Source organism: Pelophylax lessonae, assembly GCF_965119305.1.
Source record: "Pelophylax lessonae genome assembly, chromosome: 11".
In the NCBI taxonomy this organism is placed as follows: domain Eukaryota; kingdom Metazoa; phylum Chordata; class Amphibia; order Anura; family Ranidae; genus Pelophylax; species Pelophylax lessonae.
In genome coordinates, this window is record NC_138778.1 from 59,318,274 (window position 1) to 59,343,868 (window position 25,595).

Here is a 25,595-nt window from a genome sequence, read left to right on the forward strand (position 1 = left end):
TTTACACATAAACACAATTTAGTCCAGTTTTTTCATTAATTTAAAATTATTAAATGTATTTTACAAGGAAACAATAGGTACTTAAATGTGTCTTGAACTCTGCCTCTTGTTATCCTTTGTATAGCAGCACAGAAAGCAGAAGGGGAGGGTTCGTTTTCTGAGCCAGTTAGGACTATGTCAGTGCAACACTGTAAACGGCTTTTAGGAAGAGACAACAGGGAAAGCTTCACTAGGGTGCTGCTGCTCTTTTATTGCCCAATCACAGGCTATAGTATTTTGTAGCATTGACGTAGTAGTGGGCTTGAGCACAATATGGCCATATGGTGGGACCAAATCCCCATTTTTATTTATGGATTGTCTTCATATTTGATAGTCATTTCTTTTGCATGTGTGCGCTATTCTTTTTTAATATGCATGTCGCTTGGTTCATAGCTGCACCAGCTTTAGAAATACATGTTCAGGGTTTGCTCCCCCAACTTTTTGCTTGTTTATTATGTATTCGGTCTGACCAGACTTCTGAGGTTGAGCACCCACCCCCCCCCGTACTCTATCAGTGTCCACTATCAAGTAGATATAGGAGGAGTCCCTTGTAGTGCATTATGGATTGTCTTCATATTTGATAGTCATTTCTTTTGCATGTGTGCTATTCTTTTTTAATATTTTGTAGCATTACCTGGCTCATAAGGCTGGTTGAACCGAATTGCACATTTTTAAGCAGGTAAAACATGTATTTAAATATTGTAGTTAAGTGGATGCTAGCTTTAATTAGTAGCTGTAAAGGGAGTATGCATTTACATTTTTCATTTTGTCTGGCTAATGTCCTGGGTTTTGGCATTTATCTCTGTTTTTTTTCAATTACATTTTTTTTAACCCACAGTGGTGCAAAATCTGAAACGAAAAAACCCATAAGTGAACCAATAACCTGCATGTAAAACACACACTAAAAAGTGCACTTAAGGGTGTGCTTTAGTCCACCCCCAAAGGGGTAGGACCCCTACCCTGATCCCCTGGGGCGCAAGGCTCCTGACAGGGACAAAGGGTTTACAATGGTTTGCCTATCCAGATGGCCTGGCAGACCTTGTTCTTCTAGGTCAGCCGAAGCTGACCATCGAATACTTGGTCAAGGAGCTCTCCCGAAGAGATACCCCCCTGGGCCAGGGGAGGAATGAAACTGAGGGCCACACATCCTCCCCCTAGATGTCAGGGCAAGCCCGAAGACTTATACCCTTCATCCAGTGAGAAAACAGACACAAAATTGAAAGTGAGACAAACATGGGAGAGCAAATTAATAAAATAAATGAGTGGCCATGCAATAGTGCGCTGGCTGGGCCCTGAGGCACTTATCTCATGTGATCATTTTCATTTTTATACATCACCAGATTGTTACATGACCACTTTGGAGCCCTTTGGATCACTGTGCTTATTTATGGAGATATACTGTATATAGAATAAAAGATTTTGCAAGAACCGGTATTAAACAGGAAAATACAGTATGACAGTATAATGAGAGAAATGGAAGATAAAATGTAGGGAGGAAAAAATGAGTGTCCTGCAAATAAAAACAAAATTTCAACTGACAATTTCAACTGACAACTAGACTATGCTGCCAACACAAATAATACGATTCATGGCTATTTGGTAATGAGTTAGAAAACAGAAAAATCTAAAATATATATTTTGAAATGTCCAATTACTGGCACATAGTGCTCAATAATGCACACACAATAATGCGCCGCACAAATGTAAATGGGCTCGGAAATACCCTACAATAAGGCACCTAATATGCCTTTAAGAAAACATCAAAAAGGATGGTGGTTGTAATTTAGGGAGAGGAGGAAAGCGGTTCAACTAAGTGATTAGAGAAGACCTTCATAAAGCAAGTCACTAATTAATAAACAATATTTCACTCACAGTAAAAAAGAAAAAGAAATTGTATCTACAACCCATCCAGTTCTTATTTCTGATAAATGGAGAGGGCAGACTTGGAGTAGAAGGAAACCTGGTGATCTTTAATAAAGAAATGGTCCTGTATGTTTTGCTTGCGAATATTGTTCAACAGGCTGTTGAGAATGTGACCATAACACAATGATGACAAATGGTATATTAAAATACGTGCATGTTTTGGCAGCTGCATGTGATCTCATATGATGGATAAGGATTACATAATTATGGATGACTTAGAAAGATGGAAGATGGGATATCAGGTGACCGATAGGAGGCTCACCCTTGACATTGAGCAGAGTAAAGTGATGCTCCGCACTGGGGTCAGGTGCAAGTCTGAAGTAGAACCGATGGCCCCCCATTGGCTCATCTCGATCCACCACACTGATAGTCTGAATGAGCTATGGTACAATGAGCAGACATTATTTTTAGAAGCATAGGATATTTGCAATACCTCTGATGTACAAAAATAGCAATGCAGTGTTTAAAGAAAGTCAGAAGTCAGATTAAAAGTTATCTTATCTTGCAATACATGTATAGAAATGAAGCTACCAACCGTCTTCTTAAAGTGTATAGAAAAGCCAAAACGTTTGTCTTTTTTTAGGTTTTTTTTTAGGTTTCGATTGAGTGGAGAGTTAGAACCTCTGTGATTTTATCGCTGTCTGTGTCTCGCTAGGAGATTAAGCCTCTCTATATGGAGGGTGCCATTGTTGACCTATCCTTCTAAAAATGTTACATCCCTGTAATCAGTAGTTTCTAGGGCCTTGACTTGGAACTTTCTAATCTTCATGCAGGGGCTGACTGGCAACCTTCAGCCCAGGGGGCAAATACAGACCAGAAGCCCATGGTGCAGTGAATCAGCCCCCCTCCCACTCTCCTTCTTCCCGGGACAGCTCAATCTGGGCTGGCTGGAGGAAGAGAGTCTCCAGTGGGGCATGGAACCGACCTCTGCTCCGACACAGTTTACACCATCCATGCTGAGGGGAAGGCCTGCGCTCTGTCCTTGTCTTCATCCTGCACTCAGTGGGTCAGCAGTGGGGACTTCTTACTTCTCTTCACCAGTAATCCTTTAGGCATGTCTGTGGCAGAAGCGGTGCAGCCTTTTTACGGGGCATCAAAGCGGCCTGGGGGGCAATTGCCCCCCTGCCCCCTGGCCCAGTCCTCCACTGTCTTCATGCCTGTTTCTGGTCAGTGACTTTTTTGAAAACAGATTAAAGAAAGACAGCCAGGCATCTAGTATTCTTAATTCGTTGTCAGCAAAGGCCACCATAATTCTATATACAAGTTTCCTTTAATGCATCAGTTAAGAGTAGTCTATAGATAGGGTTTCCTTCACTTCCTGTCCTGGAGATACAACAGTAAGTAAGAGTAAATCTCTCCAAATCTCTTCTTTATCCATGACAATAGTCATCAGGACAAATAGAGAGGTCGAATCTTCCCAGCAGGGGCACAGACAGCAATACAAATCTGTCAGAGGTTCCACACTCTATCCAAAACCCCAAACAGTTCAGTTTTTTATGTACACTTTAATACAGTGCCTTGAAAAAGTATTCATACCCCTTGAGATTTTCCACATTTTGTCACATTACAACCAAAAATATAATATGATAAATAGTTTTCAAAATGTTTTACAAATAAATATCTGAAAAGTGTAGCATGCATTTGTATTCAGCACCCTTTACTCTGATACCCTTAACTAAAATCTAGTGGAACCAATTGCCTTAAGAAGTCACCTAATTAGTAAATAGAGTCCGCCTGTGTGTAATTAATCTCAGTATAAATACAGATGTTCTTTGAAGCCTGTAGAGGCTCAGAGGTTTGTTAGAGAACCTTACTGAACAAACAGCATCTCTTCCTGCACCTTTCCCTCGCCGCTAAAACATGCACTGGTTACCCCCATACTTAAAAAACCCTCAATAGACCCCACCTGTCTGGAAAACTTAAGACCAATTTCCCTGCTCCCATTTGCCTCCAAGCTTCTTGAAGGCTTTGTGCATAATCGTATGAGTTGCTACCTCACTGACAACAACCTTCTTTATTCCCTACACTCCAAATTCCGTCCACGACATTCGACAGAAACTACCCTATTAAAACTCACCAACAAATTACTAACTGCTAAAACCAATGGCCAGTACTCCATACTCATACTCTTAGACCTTTCTGCGGCCTTTGTCACAGTTGACCACGCACTCCTCCTCAATAAATTTTACTCCCTTGCCCTTTGTTACTTTCCTGGTTCTCCTCTTACCTACTGTATCTCTGTGCAATTTCAGCATCACATACAACAAAATCTCCTCCGCTACTCTTCCTCTGTTGGGGTACCCCAAGGCTCTGTCCTAGGACCCCTCCTATTCTCTCTCTATACCTCTTCCCTGGGCCAGTTAATAACCTTCCATGTCTTCCGTTGCCACCTTTATGCTGACGCCATCCACATCAATCTCTCAACTCCTCAACTCGCCACCCTAATCTCCTTACGCATCACAAACTTACTGAGTGACATATCAGTATGGATTTCACACCACTTCCTCAAGCTTAACCTTTCTAAGACTGAGCTTGTAATATTTCCTCCTCCCTGATTCCCTCCACACGACCAGGGCTGAGTACAGCCTACAGCAATGCTTGGGGGGCGCACACCACGAGTGACACATGGCAGCCGGTCTCTCTCCCTGGCTGCAACCTGCCTGTGTTGTGTCAGTGCAGAGAGCGGAGAGCACTGAACCCACCCCTCCCCTTCCTGTGTTTCTTGTACACAGAGGAAGCGGGAGCAGCACACCACTCTCTGCAACAGCGCCGCTCAGATCTGAGGTCTGTGACTGTGATTTTTACATCTAATACTAACTTGCTGGGAGGGTAAATGGAGATCGAACTGGGGGGGGGGTGTATGGAGAGTGGGAGAAAGTATGGAGAGGGGGGGATGTATGGAGAGGGGGGGGTGTATGGAGAGGGGGAGGATATATGGAGAGGGGGGATGTATGGTGAGGGGGAGGATGTATGGAGAGGGGGGATGTATGGAGAGGGGGAGGATGTATGGAGAGGGGGGTGATGTATGGAGAGGAGGAGGATGTATGGAGAGGGGGGGGGGGTGTATGGAGAGGGGAAGGATGTATGGAGAGGGGGGGTGTATGGAGAGGGGGGAACATATGGAGAGGGGGGATGTATGGAGATGGGGAGGATGTATGGAGAGGGGGGATGTATGGAGAGGGGGAGGATGTATGGAGGGGGAGGGATGTATGGAGAGGGGGAGGATGTATGGAGGGGGGGTGTATGGAGAGGTGGGGTGTATGGAGAGGGGGGATGTATGGAGAGGGGGAGGATGTATGGAGAGGGGGGGGATGTATGGAGAGGGGGAGGATGTATGGAGAGGGGGGGTGTATGGAGAGGGGGAGGATGTATGGAGAGGTGGAGGATGTATGGAGAGGGGGAGGATGTATGGAGAGGGGGGGGGTGTATGGAGAGGGGGAGGATGTATGGAGAGGGGGAGGATGTATGGAGAGGGGGGATGTATGGAGAGGGGGGGATGTATGGAGAGGGGGAGGATGTATGGAGAGGGGGGGATGTATGGAGAGGGGGAGGATGTATGGAGAGGGGGAGGGATGTATGGAGAGGGGGGGATGTATGGAGAGGGGGGATGTATGGAGAGGGGGAGGATATATGGAGAGGGGGAGGATGTATGGAGAGGGGGGATGTATGGAGAGGGGGAGGATTTATGGAGAGGGGGAGGATGTATGGAGAGGGGGTATGTATGGAGAGGGGGAGGATGTATGGAGAGGGGGGGATGTATGGAGAGGGGGGTGTATGGATATAGGGGGATTGTATGGAGCTGGGAGGGGGTGTATGGAGCGGGGGGGTGTATGGAGCTGGGGGGGATGTATGGAGAGGGGGAGGATGTATGGAGAGGGGGGGGTGTATGGAGAGGGGGAGGATGTATGGACAGGGGGGGATGTATGGAGAGGGGGGTGTATGGAGAGGGGGAGGATGTATGGAGAGGGGGAGGATGTATGGAGATGGGGAGGATGTATGGAGAGGGGGGATGTATGGAGAGGGGGAGGATGTATGGAGAGGGGGGAGGATGTATGGAGAGGGGGGGATGTATGGAGAGGGGGAGGATGTATGGAGAGGGGGGAGGATGTATGGAGAGGGGGGATGTATGGAGAGGGGGGAGGATGTATGGAGAGGGAGGGGATGTATGGAGAGGGGGAGGATGTGTTGGGGGGGTATTGACATGGGGGGATGTATGGAGAGGGGGAGGATGTATGGAGAGCGGGGGGATGTATATAGAGGGGGAGGATGTATGGAGAGAGGGAGGATGTATTGAGAGGGGGAGGATGTATGGAGAGGTGGGGGGGGATGTATGGAGAGGGGGAGGATGTGTGGAGAGGGGGAGGTGTATGGAGATAGGGGGATTGTATGGAGCTGGGGGGGATCTATGGAGATGTGGGATGTATGGAGATTGGAGGGATGTATGGAATCTTCCTACCACCCCACCCCATGTCATCTTCACCCCCCCGTACCCCACATTCATCTTCCTACCATCCCACCCCCTGTCATCTTCACCCCCCTGTACCCCTCTGCCAGCTTCCTACCACCAAAGCCCCTTAAATTTACTGGTGCACATCATATATGATGGACGCAGGGAAACTGTTTTTCTTCCTGTGACAACACGGACACAAGGACATTTCTCCTTCTGGGTGAAACCACCAATGCAGGGATTTTTTTATTTCAGTGACACCAAGGATGCAGGGACAATCTTTTTTCCAATGACACCACAGGTGCATTTCTACCTAAAACCCATCTCACCCATAGTGCAGTGACTGTGTTTTCAAAATGTTTTAAAGTTTTTTTTTTTTGGGGGGGGCGCAAGTAGCTGGTCTTGCCTAGGGCGCAAAATAGTCTAGCACCGGCCCTGCACACGACTTTACTGTTGAGATCAATGGCACACCCATCGGTCCTTCCACAGATGTCAGGGTGCTGGGTGTAATCCTAGACTCTGACCTGTCCTTCAGCCCCCACATCCAATCACTGGCTAAATCTTGCTGCCTTAACCTCCGTAACATCTCCAGAATTCGCCCCTTCCTAACTAACCACACCACAAAACAACTTATTCACTCCTTGGTTATTTCCCACCTTGACTACTGCAACTCCCTCCTCACTGGCCTACAAAGGCTATGCCCCCTTCAGTCTATCATGAATCTGCTGTCAGAATAATACACCTTACTAACTGATCTGTGACTGCTTCCCCTCTCTGCCAATCTCTTCACTGGCTACCCCTACCCCATTGTATTAAATTCAAAATACTAACCACAACATACAAGGCCATACACAACATCACCCCCAGCTATATTACCAACCCAATCTGCAGATATCGTCCAAATCATCCTCTCCCTTCCTCCAAGGACCTCCTGCTCTCTAGCTCACTTGTTACCCCCTCCCACGCTCGCCTCCAGGACCACCCCAGAGCCTCTCCCATCCTCTGGAGCTCCCTGCCCCAGTAGGTCTGATCAGCTCCTTAAGGAAATGGAAGGAGGGATGGCGCATAGCATTGATGTGGAACTAATACTTCTGGATGGAGCACAATCAGTACATAATGATGATTAAAAAGTTTATTGAAAAAAAAACAGGCACCGATCAGATGGTCCATGGCATTACATGAGGGTGCTGTGGGGGTCCTGCATGATCTGGGGGGATAACACTTGGCCAAATCCTGGGAGGGACAGGGAGTGGAATCCAGATGGATACATAGACAGGGAAGGAGGTCCACCCGGTGTGTGTGTTTCGGCCGGTATACACAGACACCGGACCTCGCGTCACTTCCGGGATCCTCGTGCATCGCTCGTCACAGGACACGGTGAGCCATAGGCAGAGCAGAGGGCAGGCCGGCATGAAACTCAAGCTTCTGGTTGCCGTGACTACATGTTTAAGCTAACGAGGAGGGCGGGGAGTGGGCAGAGCAGAAAAAGTAAATAATGGAGACAAAAAGGGGTCAAAAAGAAAGGAAGAACAAAAGAAAGGAGCCCCACAATAACCTCACGGATGGGAAACCGCAAACAATAATGAGGCAATGCAATTGTGAAATAATACAGCTATTGCAAAATAGTAATACTGATAAATGGGTATCATACATATAAAACATGTAAAAATGCACATATGTAAATAAATAAAATAGCCCAATGTATATCTAAAAACAGAGCAATATAATATGCAAAATAATGGTGTCAAGTAACTTTAAACTTGTGCTGGAAATTAAATGATCACCCATGTATGCACTTGTAGAACACACAAAGATGCACATATGTAAAGAAAAATGTGCAATATATATCCACACATATACTAATAAACATATATATAGATATGCCCACAAAAATCCAATTAATTGAAACATACCCAGAATGTTATATATAAAAGATTGATTAAAAATTCTTCTTGACTAAAAATACTTACTACTTAAAAAAAATGGGTGATCATTTAATTTCCAGCACAAGTTTATTGTCACTTGATACCATTGTTTTGCATATTATATTGCTCTATTTTTGGATATACATTGGGCTATTTTATTTATTTACATATGTGCATTTTTACATGTTTTATATGTATGATACCCATTTATCAGTATTACTATTATGCAATAGTTGTATTATTTCACAATTGCATTGCCTCACTATTGTTTGCGGTTTCCTATCCGTGAGGTTATTGTGGGGCTCCTTTCTTTTGTTCTTCCTTTCTTTTTGGCCCCTTTTTGTCTCCATGATTTTCTTTTTCTGCTCTGCCCACTCCCTGCCCTCCTCGTTAGCTTAAAACAGCCTCTGGTTACCAATTGCTGTGACTTTACAAAGCGCATGCGCCCGAAACATGTAGTCATGGCAACCAGAAGCTTGAGTTCCACGCCAGCCGCCCTCCGCTCTGCCTGACGAGCACTGCATGAGGATCCCGGAAGTGATGCGAGGTCCGGTGTCTGTGTATACCGGTCGACACACACGCCGGAACTCCTTCCCTGTCTATGTATCCATCTGGATTCCACTCCCTATCCCTCCCAGGATTTGGCCAAGTGTTATCCCCCCCGACTGTGCAGGACCCCCACAGCACCCTCATGTGATGCCGAGGACCATATGATTGGTGCCTGGTTTGTGGATTTTATTGTTTTTTTCAATAAACTTTTTAATCATCATTATGTACTGATTGTGCTCCATCCAGAAGTATTAGTCCCACATCACTGCTATGCGCCATCCCTCCTTCCAGTTCCTTTACCCTTTGCAATCCATCCTGTGCTAAGGGATTTGGCAGCACTGTGTGTGGCAACCATTAACTACAATTTCTTTCATTACCTCTATCAATTAACTATTGAGGGTATGGCTCCAGTACTCCTATAGGAGGTTGTCCGGAGGTCCAGCGGCAGGACTTTTTTGGTTGTTTTACGATCAGCTCCTACCCTGTCCGCCTTTAGGCGATCCTTGAAAACACACTTATTAAGGGAAGCCTACCCCACCTCCACCTAAGATCCGTACTTGAGTCCCCTCCATCAGATCATCCTCTGCAGCCACTACCTTTTGAAACCACCTTCCCCTCCCTTAAGATTGTAAGCTCCATGAGCTCCTCTTCCTTTTGTATTGAACTGCATTGTAAATTGTGCTGTCCCCCTTTTTATTGTAAAGCACTGCGTAAACTGTTGACGCTATATAAATCCTGTATAATAATAATAATTTATGTTTTTGGTTGTAACATGACAAAATGTGGAAAATTTCAAGGGGTGTGAATACTTTTTGAAGGCACTGTATGTTGGCTGTATGTAGGTAATCGCTAAACTAGACACAAGTAAGTGAACTGGAGTAGATATAGGATTAGGACTCTTCTAGATTTTTATCTGACATTCTTCTCATATTCTCACAAAGTTCCAGCAATTTCTAGTGATCCCTTCAGAGAAGTAAAAATGTGCACAGCAGATAAGTGAAACCACCGAGCAGGATTCTTACTTCAAATCTTAACCATCCCTAAATTTTTGTGTGTGTCGGTTGGAAATATGTTTAAAAATTAAACCTCAAAACTTGTTGGTGTATACGAGTGATCACTGAATTTCATTTCTGAGGCTATGGCGCATTACCTGTCCAGGTAGAGCATCCTCACAAACAGAAGACTCATGTGGTGTAGCCAGCTCAGGAGGATTATCGTTTACATCCAGGATGCGAATTTGCAGGGCGAGCGATGAAACCTTCTGAGGATCATCTGTAAAGATTACACATAGCAATGATGAGTGATTCTCCGCTACAGATGGGCGAGTTTCCTAGAATTTAATTTGCAGACTATTCACCCAATATGCCCCCTTTGATCCTTTAGGGCTGAAAAAAAAAAATCTCCTACTATTTTAAAACAATGGAATTATGGGCTTTGATAAATGTCTCTTTACAAAGAAATCATAGGAAATAATGCTCCTTTTTGAGCTTTCGCACATTTCTCACTTTTTTGAACTAAGCACACCTTTGAAAACTGTCAAAATGAAATCTGACCTCCAGGCATAGATAAAAGACACAAATTAATTCAGCTCTGTAATCGTTAATTCATTATTGAAGAGGAACTTCACTCTGGTTTAAAATAATACTGTAGATGCTGGCTTTAAGGAAACAAACACCTACCAGCCAAGGCCAGTGCTGTCCTCCCCGCAGCCAATTTTTTTGCCAAGCTTCTACTCTCTGGCATTGCCATCTTGGATTTGGAAGCCAGCTGTAAATTCCTAATGAATCACAGCTGGCACCCCACTACGCATGTGCAAGTCACGGCAGTTCTGTGGGACTGGTCCCGCAGCCTCCGAGGGCGTATGACATATCCCAGGAGGCTGCGGGCATCCCAAATGGACATCATTTTTGCATATTGGGAAACAAAGTAAGTGTCAGTGGATTTTAAAGGGAAATGTGTTAGTGGGTTCCTGTCTAAAAAAAAAAAGTACCCACTCCCCGAAAGCAAAAACCAAAATAAAAAAAACACTTGAAAAGTGTTAATGAAAGTCTAATGCATTTTTTGAATGCAAAGCAGTGTAATGCCTCGTACACATGCATCGATAGTTGGCCGTGAATTTTCGGCCAAGTCCGATCGGCCAATTTTCGGCTTGATAGTATGATGCTTTCGACAACCGACTTCGACTTTTCGGCCAAATAAAATCTGGTGTGCAGGCTATAAAATTTTTGTTGCCCATCAACAGAACGGCCAATTTTCCGTCAGTCAGTACAGATTTCGGCAGACAAAAATCTGATGAGCAAGACTGGGCATGCTCAGAGAAGAAAAAACACACGGAAAATAAACCATCACATGACATCACTTCTGAAGTTGATTTTTGTTGGCCGAGAAAATTAGTGTGCAGTCTAGAGCACATTTCAACCAACACAACACCACTGGACAAAAGTCGGCCGATAATCGTTGCGTGTGTACGAGGCATAAGTGCCTGAATTTGACTCGGTATAAGCCTAATGCAGTCCTTGTACAGCATAGCTCAGAGAGGGGGAGAGGGAAGCAGCAGGAAAGAGCCAATCGGGTGTGGAGGACGATAAATAGCTGGATTGTAGCTTTAAAATATAGGGAAAAGTGTGTTCTTCTAAAATCTTTAGGGTAAATTTTTCCTAGTGCCCTTTCTATTTGGCCTTTTACTCATCAAGTGAGATTTTTTATTTATATTTTTCTTTAAAGCACTGGAGTTGGGCAGCGCCAGCAGGCAGTAAATGGTAAAAAAAAAATAGCTTTCCTTTGTAGTGGAGATGTCCACAGCAGTTTCAGCTTGATCAGAAGCTAGTGTGCGCACGGAAGGTTTTTCTAGTGAAGAACTAACTGAAGCTGTACAAGAAAGAGCAGCAAGTGCAATGGGAGAGTGAGATCAACAGAGAAAAGAAAAATTAGCGTGGGGCAGGTGTAGGGAGTAGTAATCATTGGTGATGGAGCTTTTCAGTAGAAATAGCTAAACCTATTATATTCAGGTTCATCTTTTGACAAGTGAAGGAAAAATTCAGTGCTCTTGGAATGACAAAACCACCTGCTGTAGATATTATTCTTTCCTAATGAACAATCAGTGGTGGGCAAGTGCACCTACATGGCAAACTAAGATGCATTGCCACAGCTGTTTTTTTCAACATCGCCCTCCTCCTCTGATGTCTCCATTTTGTCACTCTAAAACAGTTCCCAATGCCCTTCCAAGACTACTACATGTTCAACACACATCAAAAGAAATTGTTGTAGCACCTAGGCTGGATAAATTTTCGTTTTTGGCTCTGTTGTACCCTGATGAGCAGCAATTTATTTTTCAGGTCAGGTCAGACCTATCATTAAAAACTGGTAGTTGATTGCTCCTGCCTGCCTCTGGAAGAATGTTCCAGAAATGGATTGGAAGGGTTAGATATTGGGTTATGAATATTTATCTGATCCCAATCCTTGGCCCAGAAGTTGAGGCTAGAGAGAAGATAAATGTTTGGTAGGGTTTGATAAGAGGTCACTATCCTGGAGTCTGGGAGGCAGCCTTTGGGACAGAAGAGCGTTAGGCAGGCCATACACAGTGCAAATTTATTTTCTGCAACCACAAATTGCAGGAAAGAAATTTGCACGATTCCCCCATCAACACAGACAGTGCTGACAGGGGAATCCCTCCTGCCAGGCTATTGTCTTCTCTCCATGCGGGGAGAAGACAGTGATTATCACTAGTGGCTATAGCAGCCACTAGTAATAATCGCAAAAGAATCCAGCAGGCTGGTTGTACCCAAGTTGATCGATCTATTAACTTGGAACATTCAGCCTGCCCTTTTATGGTTAGAATCTCATCGGGTTACTGCTGAACTGGCCAAGATTCAAATCATGTATGGCCGGCCTTTGGCGTCTTCATGTGCTTGGCTGCAGGCCTGGAGGAAACTGGACTAAAAGAAACTTGCTGGAAGATGCCACTTGTAGAGAGGGAACCTGTCAGAGAAACAGCCATGCTGCAACTGGCGACTCTGCCAGTACTTCTAATGGCCGCAATGGACTCAGGCCATAGACTCATTGTCAGTGAAATGGCTGTGCTGCAAACTGGCAACTTTGCCAGTACTTCCCATGGCCGCAATGGACTCAGGCCATAGACTAATTCACTGGCCTATAAAAGGGCTCTGCTCAGCCCATCAGATTGCTGGATTGTCTTCAGCTCCTCCTGTTTCCTGTGCATTGCTACTTCCTGGATTCCAGTTTGACCCGGCTTGTTCCTGACCTGTCTGCTCTCTCTCCTGGCTTTGACCCTCGGCTCCGTCTGACCATCCCTGCTCCAGTTTGGCTCTCCCGTTATCTGATCTCGGCTTGGCTCACGGACTTGCTTCCTGTCTACCTGCCCTCCAGTACCTGATCTTGGCTTCTCCACGGACTTGTCTGCTTCTGGCTTTCCTACTATACGTTTGGCTTGCACCTGTTGCAGCTTCCTGTGTTTGACCCCCGGCCGGTCTTACACCTACTGCCTGGTTGTTCCTGGTTCCTCCTTGGACTGTCCTGTGTATTCCTGCCCAGCACTCTGCTAGAGACCGCCTGTCTACCATCTGGACTCTGCCGGCAACCAGTGCTTCTGTGGGCGCTACACCCTCTGTCTCAACCCCAGGGGTGTGCCGCACTCAGCCGCAAGGGGAGCCCTCTCTGCATCTCGGCCTCGGATCAGGTACGTGACAGTACAATCCAGCCATGTCAGAGGCCGACATAGGTGCTTCCCCAATTGAGGCTTTGTGCCAGCAAGTCACCGCCCTCACTCAGGCAGTGCAAAGACTCCAGGAGGGTTATTTCCAGTTGGAAGGTCGCCTGCAACACCTGGCCGTTTCGCCTCCTACAGACTCCAATCAATCGCCTGCCAGCACCTCTTCATCCCCGTTACCACAAGGACACGCTAGCTCCGCCCACTCCATGCTAGTCCCGCCTCCTGAACCACGAGTACCCACGCCTGAGCGATTTTCTGGATATAGAAAGAAGTTCAGGGCCTTTAAGAACGCCTGCTTGCTATACTTGGCCTTGCAACCCCGGACCTTTTCTCTGGACTCTGTGAAAGTGGGGTTCATCATCTCTTTGCTGTCTGAAGAACCCCAAACCTGGGCTCATAACTTAATGGAACAGAAGAGCCCTGTTCTGGACTCTGTGGACACATTCTTTGAGGCTATGGCTCAGCTTTACGACGACCCCCAGCGCACGGCCACCGCAGAGGTCGCCCTACACTCTCTGCTGCAGGGCAAGTGCCCAGTGGAGGACTACACGGTTGAATTCCGTAAATGGTCTGCTGACACTGATTGGAATGAGGCTGCTCTCAAGTATCAGTTTCGCCAAGGACTTTCTGAGACATTAAAAGATGAGCTGGCTCGAGTGGAGACCCCCGCTACCCTTGAGGGTCTCATACAACTCGCCATTCAACTTGATAGACGTCTGCGGGAGCGACGCTCGGAGCGTCTCCAAACATTCCGGCCTACCTGGATGCTTCCCAAGATCTCTTCTGCTTCACCTGCACCTCCGGTCTCTTCCCCCATGGCAGCATCTGAAGGGGAACCTATGCAGCTGGGCCTGGTCCGTTCCTCCCTGACTCCTGATGAGAGACTACGACGTCGGCAGGCCAACCTATGCCTCTACTGCGGCGGGGCTGGACATTTTCTTCGGAACTGCCCCGTGAGACCCAGTAAGCCTTACTCTCAGCCCCCATTTAACTGCCGAGTTTCTGAGCTTTCGCTCTCTCACCTTATTCTCCCGGTCTCCTTACAGGTGGCAGAAGGGGAGGTCCAACTTCGAGCCATCGTTGACTCCGGGGCCTGCAGCTGTTTTCTGGACATTTCTTTGGCCAAGAGACTCCATATTCCTCTTTTCCCTAAGACACAAAGGCTCGAGGTCCATCTCGCCGATGGGTCCCTACCCAGTTCCGGACCAGTTATCCTAGAGACTGGACCCATCCTCACCACAGCAGACTCCAGTCATCAGGAGTTCATCCGTTTTGATGCCCTTTGTTCCCCCATGTTTCCCATCATACTGGGACTTCCTTGGCTGCAAGCCCATAACCCCCAAATCGATTGGGCCAAGAAGGAACTCAACTTTTCTTCTGCCTACTGTCAGCAGCATTGCTTCCCTCAAAGACCTAGTGGGCCTGCTAGTTGCTTGTCTGTTCAACCAACACCTGAGCCACTTCTGGATATCCCACCTGCTTACCAGGACTTCAGGGACGTCTTTGACAAGAAAAAAGCCGAGGTCCTTCCTCCCCATCGGCCTTACGATTGCCCTATAGAAATGCTTCCCGGAGCCGAGATCCCATTTGGAAGGATATTCCCCCTTTCTGAAAAGGAACTGGAGGCCCTACGGGTCTATATCGATGAAAATTTGAAAAAGGGGTTTATTCGCCCATCTTCTTCTCCTGCAGGTGCTGGTATATTCTTTGTGGAAAAGAAAGATGGCACCTTGAGACCCTGTGTGGACTATAGAGAGCTGAATAAGGTCACTATCAAAAACCGGTATCCGCTCCCCCTTGTCCCCGAACTCTTCCAGAGGTTCCGGACCGCCCAACTCTTTACCAAGTTAGACCTGCGGGGTGCTTATAACCTTGTCCGGATACGGGAGGGAGACGAGTGGAAGACCGCATTCAGAACTCGTTTTGGACATTATGAATACCTAGTCATGCCCTTCGGCCTGTGTAATGCCCCAGCCACATTCCAGCACCTGGTAAATGATATCTTTCGGGAGTTTCTTGACCACTTCGTCATCGTATACCTTGACGATATCCTAATTTTTTCTGCCTCACTGGAACTCCATCGGGTTCACGTTAAAAAAGTCCTTTCTACCTTGAGAAAACACGGACTCTATGCCAAGGCGGAGAAGTGTGACTTTGAAAAGGGGTCCATCCAGTTTTTGGGACTCATTATTTCCACCGATGGGATCGCTATGGACCCACAAAAAGTGAAAGCGATCCTAGATTGGCCTGCTCCTTGTGACAAGAAAGGCGTTCAGAGATTCGTGGGCTTTGCTAATTTTTACAGGCGTTTTGTGAAAAATTTTTCTTCCATCATCTCCCCCATCACCCAGTTAACCCGCCATCAGTCCCGATTTCTGTGGTCTCAGGAGGCCCAATTGGCATTTGACAAACTTAAACAGCTGTTTATTTCTGCACCCGTCCTACAACACCCTGATCCGGCTCTGCCCTATGTGTTGGAGGTTGATGCCTCGGAAGTGGCCACCGGGGCAATCCTGTCGCAACGTCAAGGGCCCAAATCTCTTCTCCATCCTGTGGCCTTCTTTTCTAGGAAAATGTCACCTCCGGAGAAGAATTATGACGTTGGCGACCGAGAACTGTTGGCCATTAAATTTGCACTAGAAGAGTGGAGATATCTATTGGAAGGAGCCACTCATCCTATTATGATCTTCACAGACCACAAAAACTTGGAGTACCTCAGGACTGCCAAACGGTTGAGACCCAGACAAGCCCGATGGGCGCTGTTTTTCTCCAGGTTTAACTTCCATATTTCTTATCGACCTGGCTCCAAGAATGGAAAAGCAGATGCTCTCTCCCGGATGTTTCCGGATACCCAAGAAACAGCAGAACCTGATACCATCCTTTCTGCCCATAATTTTCTCCTTATCCAGCCTGACCTGATGACGGCAATCCGACAGGCCTCAGCCCTTCGCTTGGATCCTGAAGTACCCTCCCTGAAAAAACAGGAAGGGTTGCTGTGGCATCAGGATAAAATCTTTGTCCCTCCCCAAGTAAGACCTCAAGTTCTTAAAATATTTCATGACAGTAAACTTGCTGGGCATTTTGGGGTGCGGAAGACCTCGGAGCTTATCCAACGCTCTTTTTGGTGGCCCAACCTTGGGCAGGATTGCAAGGATTACATCGGCTCTTGTACCATCTGCCAACGTAACAAGGGGTCAAGTACCAAGACTTGGGGTTTGCTAAGACCACTTCCCATTCCTGAGCAACCATGGAAAAAGATATCTATGGACTTTATTGTTGAACTACCCCCTTCAGAAGGATTTTCCACCATCTTGGTGGTAGTGGATCGCCTTTCCAAAATGGCCCATTTTCTACCCATGGTTGGCACACCTTCAGCCCTGGACACAGCCAACATATTCATAAGGGAGATAGTCAGGCTACATGGCCTTCCAGACAACATTATCTCAGATAGAGGAGTGCAATTTACCTCCAGGTTCTGGAGGGATCTCTGTAAATCCCTGTCCATTGAAGTTTCTCTTTCTTCTGCATACCATCCTCAGAGCAATGGGCAAACAGAGAGGACTAATCAAACTTTAGAACAATACTTACGATGCTTTTGCACCTGTTCCCAAGACGACTGGGTCTCGCTCCTCCCCTGTGCGGAATTTGCTTACAACAATTCTCTTCATGCATCCACCAACCAGTCCCCTTTCTGGGCAAATTATGGATTTCATCCCTCCTTTCTGCCTAACACCCTTCCGGAAGCGTCAGTTCCTGCTGTCCAAGATCGGATCAGCTTCATTCAAACCAACTATCAAACCCTACAGGAAGCCATGCGTAAAGCCCAGGAGGACTATAAACGGTTTCATGACTGTAAAAGAAAGAAGGGTCCGAATCTCAAGATTGGAGACAAAGTCTGGCTGTCAGCCTTGAACCTTAAACTCTCTTGCCCATCCAGGAAGCTCGGGCCAAGGTTCATTGGTCCGTTTGAAGTCAAGAGGGTGATCAATCCTGTGGCTTTTGAGCTGGCACTTCCCGACTCCTTTAAGGTACACCCAGTTTTCCATATCTCCTTACTCAAACCAGTTGTCCCCAGTCCATTTCCTGGGAGAGACGAGCTACCTCCACCTCCTGTCTTGATCGAAGGGGAGACGGAATTTGAAGTTGAGTCCATACTGGATTGCCGAAAGAAAGGGAGACAAACTCAGTATCTTATTAAATGGAAAGGTTACCCCCCTGAAGACAATTCCTGGGAACCCGCTAGTAACCTGCATGCCCCCAGGCTGGTACAGGAATTCCACAGGAGATTCCCGGGAAGCGTGGCCCGGTTGGGCATCCGGAGGCTGCCCCTTGGGGGGGGGCACTGTCAGAGAAACAGCCATGCTGCAACTGGCGACTCTGCCAGTACTTCTAATGGCCGCAATGGACTCAGGCCATAGACTCATTGTCAGTGAAATGGCTGTGCTGCAAACTGGCAACTTTGCCAGTACTTCCCATGGCCGCAATGGACTCAGGCCATAGACTAATTCACTGGCCTATAAAAGGGCTCTGCTCAGCCCATCAGATTGCTGGATTGTCTTCAGCTCCTCCTGTTTCCTGTGCATTGCTACTTCCTGGATTCCAGTTTGACCCGGCTTGTTCCTGACCTGTCTGCTCTCTCTCCTGGCTTTGACCCTCGGCTCCGTCTGACCATCCCTGCTCCAGTTTGGCTCTCCCGTTATCTGATCTCGGCTTGGCTCACGGACTTGCTTCCTGTCTACCTGCCCTCCAGTACCTGATCTTGGCTTCTCCACGGACTTGTCTGCTTCTGGCTTTCCTACTATACGTTTGGCTTGCACCTGTTGCAGCTTCCTGTGTTTGACCCCCGGCCGGTCTTACACCTACTGCCTGGTTGTTCCTGGTTCCTCCTTGGACTGTCCTGTGTATTCCTGCCCAGCACTCTGCTAGAGACCGCCTGTCTACCATCTGGACTCTGCCGGCAACCAGTGCTTCTGTGGGCGCTACACCCTCTGTCTCAACCCCAGGGGTGTGCCGCACTCAGCCGCAAGGGGAGCCCTCTCTGCATCTCGGCCTCGGATCAGGTACGTGACAGAACCATTTCACTGAGGAGTGCCGCAGGGAAGCTGTCACTTGACATTGTGAGTAGGACCTTTCACCTAGAGCTCCAGGTATGCTTGTGCTTTGAGGGTTAGATGCCAGGGGTTGCAACTGGACTAAGACTGCTCTTACAGAGTCTCAGACTAGCTGGCTGGCCCCTCTACCTCCGGCAATATTTAAGGCTGCTACAGAAGGACAATCTGTCCTCTAATACCTATGTATGTTTTTGGAGTATCCTGTACCATAATTCTTTATGTGTCTGTGTTTAAGTTCTGCAATAAATCTTCAAAAAGATGTCCTTAGACTAAGTCTGAGTTTTCTTGGTGTGCTCTGGAGCTGGTATCTGGGATGGCAGCCTCTGAGACCTGGGTTATTTTCAGCGGCCCCTTTGGGGGTGAGTACTACCTCGTGATAATGTTTTTTTTAAGGGACTAGTGCTCAATGTCCTCCCACAAAAGCACCACCACCAAAAACAGCAGTTTGATTTTCAAAGCTCTTTTCTCTTGCATTAGATCACATCTCCTTAGCGCCTTGCAAATTCAGGCATTTCCCACACATCTGTCCAAAAGGGTAAACCTGTACTGTGAGAAACATGCAGGCTGCCATTACTGAGCTCCTTCCCAAAAATCATAGCTGAATGGGACAAATGTCAGTTTTGTGACACCCATGCCCCTTCAGTTTGTGTTCTGATTTTGACAGAGGTCTGCAGTGGACCAGTAATGGCTCTACGGGTGGCTGGGCATTGTCCTTTGCCATTTTTAATTTTTTTCCCAGATCTGGATGGAAATAAGCCTGTTTACATTTGCCTGCCTATAGACCTACATGGAGCTTGTGATGAGGTCTGCCCTAAAAACTGACAGGCAGACCTGATCAGAAAGCCTGTATGAAAAGGGCCTTATTCTGCTGATTTTTTGCTGCAAACCGGTATGAAACTGTAGCCCTTTTCAATTTCTACTAACGGTGAAGCTAAAGTTACTTTTGGTACCTGCCATTGACATGTTTAGTGTGGGTTTGAGGCAGCATTGGGATTTTTCAGAGCTACACTATATTGTCTAAAGTATTGGGGTGCCTTTACACGAGCATGAACTTTAATAGCATCCCAGTCTTAGTCCATAGGGTTCATATTAGGAGTGTGTCACTGTCTAAGGGAGTGTTTGACCATTCTTACAGAAGCACATTTGTGAGGTCAGGCACTGATGTTAGACGAGAAGGCCCGGCATGCAGTCTTTGCTCTAATTCATCCCAAAGGTGTTCTATCGGGTTGAGGTCAGGACTCTGTGCAGACCAGTCAAGTTCCTCCACCCCAAACTTGCTCATCTATGTCCTTTAATACCTTGCTTTGTGCACTGATGCAAAGTCATGTTGGAACAGGAAGGGGCCATCCCCAAACTGTTCCCACAAAGTTGGGAGCATGAAATAGTCCAAAAGGTATGCTGATGCCTTAAGGATTCTCTTCACTGGCACTAAGGGACCAAGCCCAACCCCTTAAAAAACTCACCACACCATAGTCCCCCCTCCACCAAATGATTTGAATCAGTGCACAAAGAAAGGTCCATAAAGACATCGATGGGCGAGTTTGGGGTGGAGGAACTTAGCTGGCCTGCACAGAGTCCTGGCCTCAACCCAACAGAACACCAATGGGATAAATTAGAGTGGAGACTGCGAACCAGACCTTCTCATCCAACATCAATGCTTGACTTCACAAATGCGCTTCTGGAAGGTTGGTCAAACATTCCCATAGACACCACATGGGCAGCCTTCCCAGAAGAGTTGAAGTTGTAATAGCTGCAAAGGGTGGGTCAACTTATTATTAAACCCTAGGGATGAAGACTGGGATGCTATCAAAGCGGATGTATACCCTGAAAAAAAAAAAAAAAACCTGTAAGACAATGGCATAATGTGCATCGCATACTAGCACATTATGAAATACTTACCTTAGAACAAAGCCCTCGCAGTGGTGCCCGGTCACCACTGAGGGGGCTGACATGTTCGCCGGCGTCTCTTCGGAGTTCGCGGACTCCAGCGCTGTGGGTGGCCAGAGCCGCGATGACATCACTCACGTGCATGCGCACGGGAGCCCTCAGTTTATGATTTATGATATGCCAGACCCTTAGAGCGCAATATCTCCTAAACGGCTCACATTTAGGAGATATTAATTTTGCCTACAGGTAAGCCTTTTTAGTGGGGTATACAACTGCTTTAGTTCACATTGGTGCGATGCGGGAACCCTGCAAATCCACTGTGGGTTCCCACATCGCACCCGACTCGCAGGCAGTTCACACTGCTATATGCAAACTGCTGGAAGTGCCAATACATAGTTAACGCCACCCCCAGATTAGTTTGCATATCGCAGTATGAACGGTCAGTTCGGACAGGAATTGGATTGCATAGGTGTGAACACCCATGCGATATGATTCTGGTGCATACCAAAAAAAGGGTCCTGTGCGACTTTGACCCAAATGCAATGCGAATTCAGCCATGCAATCTGTATGGCTCAACAGTGCCATCTTATGAGCATTAACCGGTTGCCGACTGCGCACAGTATATTTACTGCGGCAGTCAGCCCCGGCCAGGCAGAGTGACGTAGATCTACGTCACTCGCCTGTCACTGGAATTGGAGCCAATAGCGGGCGAGCGCGCGCCCGCCGAGGCGCACGCCCGCCTCGGCTCGTTCAGGGAGGAGTGTGGGCGTGTGACCAGCGGACCCGATGTCCGCCGGTCACCCGCCGATCGTCGGTACAGCGGTAGAAAGGCAGAGCGGCTTATGTAAACAAGCCGCCTGTCATTCTCCCCTGTGTAAAAATGAAGATCAGACGGTTCTACTATGTAGGACCGTTGATCTCTGTTTTTACACCAATAGCCATGTCCCACTAAAGTTAGAATCACGCCCCTAGGACACACTTAACCCCTCCCTGTCCAATACAGCTAACCCCTTCCCTGCCAGTGTCAAATTTACAGTAACAGTGCATATGTATAGCACTGATTACTGCAGTAATGTCACTGGTACCCCCAAAAGTGTCAAAAATGTCAGTCAAGGGTCCGATCTGTCCTCCGCAATGTCGCAGTACCGCAAAAAAAATCGCAGATCGCCGCCATTACTCGTTAAAAAAAAAAACACCAAAAATGACAAAAATCTTTCCCTTTGTTAGTAAACGCGATAACTTTTGCGCAAACCAATCAAAATACGCTTTTTGCGATTTTTTTTCACTAAACATATGTAGCATAAAACAATTTGGCCGAAAATGTTAAAAAATTTTGATTTTTACATTTTTTTTTGGGGGGAATTTCATATTAAAAAAAAGTGAAAAATATTGTTATTTTTGCAAAAATTACGCTCTTTTTTTGTTTATAGCGCATGATCAAAAAATCACACAGGTGATCAAATACCACCAAAAGAAAGCTCTGTTTGTGGGAAAAAAAGGACGTGAAATTCGTTTAGGTACAGCGTCGCACGACCGCGCAATTGTCACTTAAAGTCACACAGTAAAAAATTGCAAAAAACCCCCTGGTCAGGAAGGGGGTAAAATCTTCCGGGGCTTAAGTGGTTAAAGGGCCCCGGGCAATGCAGTGCACTGGGGCCCTGCCTACCGAATCACCCACCAGAATAAAAATGCTAATCAATAAGGCGATATTTATTGGTACAGCAGTGCCAGGCTAATGACAGCTTTCAAGTTCGGGAGCTGGGTACGGTGAAGACACACATGGATGGGAGTCAGACTCAACTGTCCTGTGTGTGCCTGTTCACGTGGAAGCAGACAGGCATTCCTGCAGTTGTGGCCTTCCCCTCCATGGCCTAAGTGGCCTAAGTTTGGCGGCAGGGTGCACATGGGAATCAGGACTAATGCTTGGCTGGGTCGCTGGGCAGGTGGGGGCCCTGGGCAACTGCCCAGCATGCCCATTCTGTAAGATGGCCCTGTGGCTCAATTTGCGTCGCACAGACATCGCATGTGATTTGCACAGCAGTGCATTGTTAATAACATGCAATGTCTGACATTGCATATGTATGAACCGGTGTTCCGTGAGAATTACTTACCCCGTGAGAAAAACCTACCCTCGTCACTTCCTGCCAGGAACAGCTGAGCAGCGCAGCAGTGTGCATGCTCACAGCCCCGGATACGTAATAGAACAGCTGAGGAGCTGACTAGTGCGCATGCGCACTAGTATGAAATGATCACGGTGTTCCGTGAAAAAAACCTACCCACGCGGCGGTTACATTAAAACAGCTGTGCTGCAATATGAGTCATCTCCGTTCCTGTCCCTGTCACTTCCCTGATCTTGGCTAGTAAATATAAAAGCGGCTCTAGGCTCCGTGATTTATCTTTCATACACCCGCCGCCGCTTTTATATATATAGCTGTTTTAATGTAACCGCCGCATTACACACACTGCCGTGCGCCGGAAGTGACGAGGGTAGGTTTTTCTCACCGGCACCGGAGTTCCGCCTCCCCCTCCAAAAATTAAAAGTCAGCAGCTATAGATACTGTAGCTGCTGACTTTTAATATTAGGACACTTACCTGTCCTGGAGTCCAGTGATGTTGGCACTGCAGCCGATGTTTCCATTAGCTGTCGAGTGCTGCCGCCGTCATTGCCGGTAAGGAAACACACGGGCAGGTCCCTACTGCGCATGCGCGAAGCGCGCTGCACATTCGGATTGGCTTGGCGGCGGGGGAAGGAGGAGGGGGCCAAATTTCCGAGGGACAGCGCCGCGGCATCGTCTCTCTGAAGTGAGGAAGGGAACCTGTCAAAAACAGGTACCCATTCCCCCCTCCCCCCTGAAAGGTGCCAAATGTGGCACCGGAGGGGAGGAGGAAGGAAATGAGCAGAAGTTCTAAGTTCCAAGTTTGGGTGGAACTCCGCTTTAAAGTTCATGTGCGTGTAAAGGCAGGCGTCCCAATACTTTTGACAATATAGTGTATCTCCATTCTTTCTAGATAACATATTTTTAAAATGGCCAGCTGCTTCTGAGTGTCACAAATCATTTTTATTTTATTTGACAGTCTGAGCAAAACATCGGATATCTGATTGTTACAGACATCCAAGAGTAAGAGTTTTTTTTTTTTTTTCCACAGCGGCCCATAATACTTGCAGAATGGCGTACTTTTACCTTGCCTCAGAACTACATTTAGGAAAAAGGAATGCACACAGACAGTATATATATTGATTAACTATAACACTGTGTGTGTGTGTGTATATATATTGTCTTCCAAAATGATCAGCACTTCTCAAGATAATATGAATAAAATGTATTGTATTTATAGGAAAGTGGGTAAGTGAAGCTGCGCTGATCCAATAGGGTAAGTACCAGCAGGTAAGACTAAAAAAAAAAGAGAGTTTTTTATTTTTACCTGCTGGTACTTTCCCTATTGGATCAGCGCAGCTTCACTTATCCACTTTCCTTGCTTCTCTATTCAGCCGTTTGGTTAGACTGAACTAGGAGCTGCTGCTTTTCTTCTTGTTCTTCCCTGCTATTTCATTACTGCATTTTCTGATCTGATAGCGCAGGGGCCCTTTACAATTTTTTGGTATTGTATTTATATTTTACAGCCCTACTTGCATTTTATGCACTGACCTGCATTTTTCTGCACAAGAACAACACTGGTCACTGCTAGGGCACATAGAAAGTAATTGTTTTTTAGAAGCCCCACAAGGTAGAGGTAATGTGAAGTGTGGTGCTGTGCAAAAAATCCAGGAACGCCGTATTTTCTGAACCGGAAGATTTTCCCCCTTAATGACTAGGCCATATAATTTCGTCACTGCGTTATTTTAACAGACAATTGCACGTTCGTGCGATGCTGCACCCAAAAAAATGTATGTCCTTTTTTTCCCGCAAATAGAGCTTTCTTTTGGTGTTATTTGATCACCTCTGCGAGTTTTATTTTTTTGTGCTATAAAAAAAATAAAGCGACAATTCTGAAAAAAAAAAAAAAAAAAACAATATTTTTTACATTCTGCTATATAACATTCCCTAAAAAAAAAAAATTCAAAATCAAAATGTTTTAAACTTTTAGGCCAATTTGTTTTCTACTACATAATTTTGGTATTTTGATTGGTTTGCGCAAAAGTTATTGCGTCTACTAACTATGGGAAAGATGTAATTTTTATTTTTTTTTTACTAGTACTGGCGGTGATCTGCGATTTTTAGCGGTACTGCAACATTGTGGCGGACAGATCGGACCCCTAACTGACATTTTTGACACTTTTGGGGGACCAGTGACATTACTGCAGTAATCAGTGCTAAAAATATGCACTGTTACTGTAATAATGACACTGGCAGGGAAGGGGTTAACACTGTGGGTGAGCAAGGGGTTAAATGTGTAGCTAGGGGCGTGTTTCTAACTGTATGGGGGTTGGGCTAGTGAAATGATCATAGAGACCTGTGGTCCTATATAGAAGGATCACAGGCACTCTGTGATCATTTCAGAGAGAAGAACGGTAAGCTGTGTTTTACAACAGCTGACCGTTCTTCTCTCTCAGCAGGGAACGATTGTGGGTGTCAGGCTGCCTGCCCCGTGCATCGGAGTCCCCCACTGCTGAGTGGAGGCGGGAGTGCGCCGCCGCCACCACGCACTTGCCCCTAGCTGTAGGCGAGTGACTGACGTAGACCTACGCTGTTTCGTGCAGGAGGGCCGCCCTGCCGCAGTAAATCAGCGGCGGGTGGTCCAGAAGCGGTTAATGAAGTGTCATTTTGTAAGACTTCAATAAAGTTAAAAAAGAGCAAAAGCTGTAAACAGTGTGAGGTGCTGAAACAGAACATCCCCTCATTGCTGGTACACAACAGATACTAGCCCAGGCACAAAAATTCTCTAGGCACTCCTGTGCCTACAGCCTCATAACTGTATATCTGCGCTGTGAGGTCTAAGGCACTGTTGCCTCCTATGGCATGTTCTAGAAGTAATATTTGATAGTG

General features: G+C 46.6%; 1 protein-coding gene across 1 annotated transcript in view; it reads right to left on the reverse strand.

The window, feature by feature from the left end:
* The window catches only part of CDH22 (cadherin 22), a 207,685-nt gene that overhangs the window by 11,602 nt on the left and 170,488 nt on the right, over positions 1 to 25,595 (reverse strand). Inside the window, exons 8-9 of the mRNA XM_082272064.1 lie at positions 10,034 to 10,155; positions 2,225 to 2,342 (exon numbers count right to left, since the gene is read on the reverse strand). Of these exons, the coding sequence (XP_082128190.1) occupies positions 2,225 to 2,342; positions 10,034 to 10,155 (240 nt within the window). The remainder of the gene's footprint in view (positions 1 to 2,224; positions 2,343 to 10,033; positions 10,156 to 25,595) is intronic.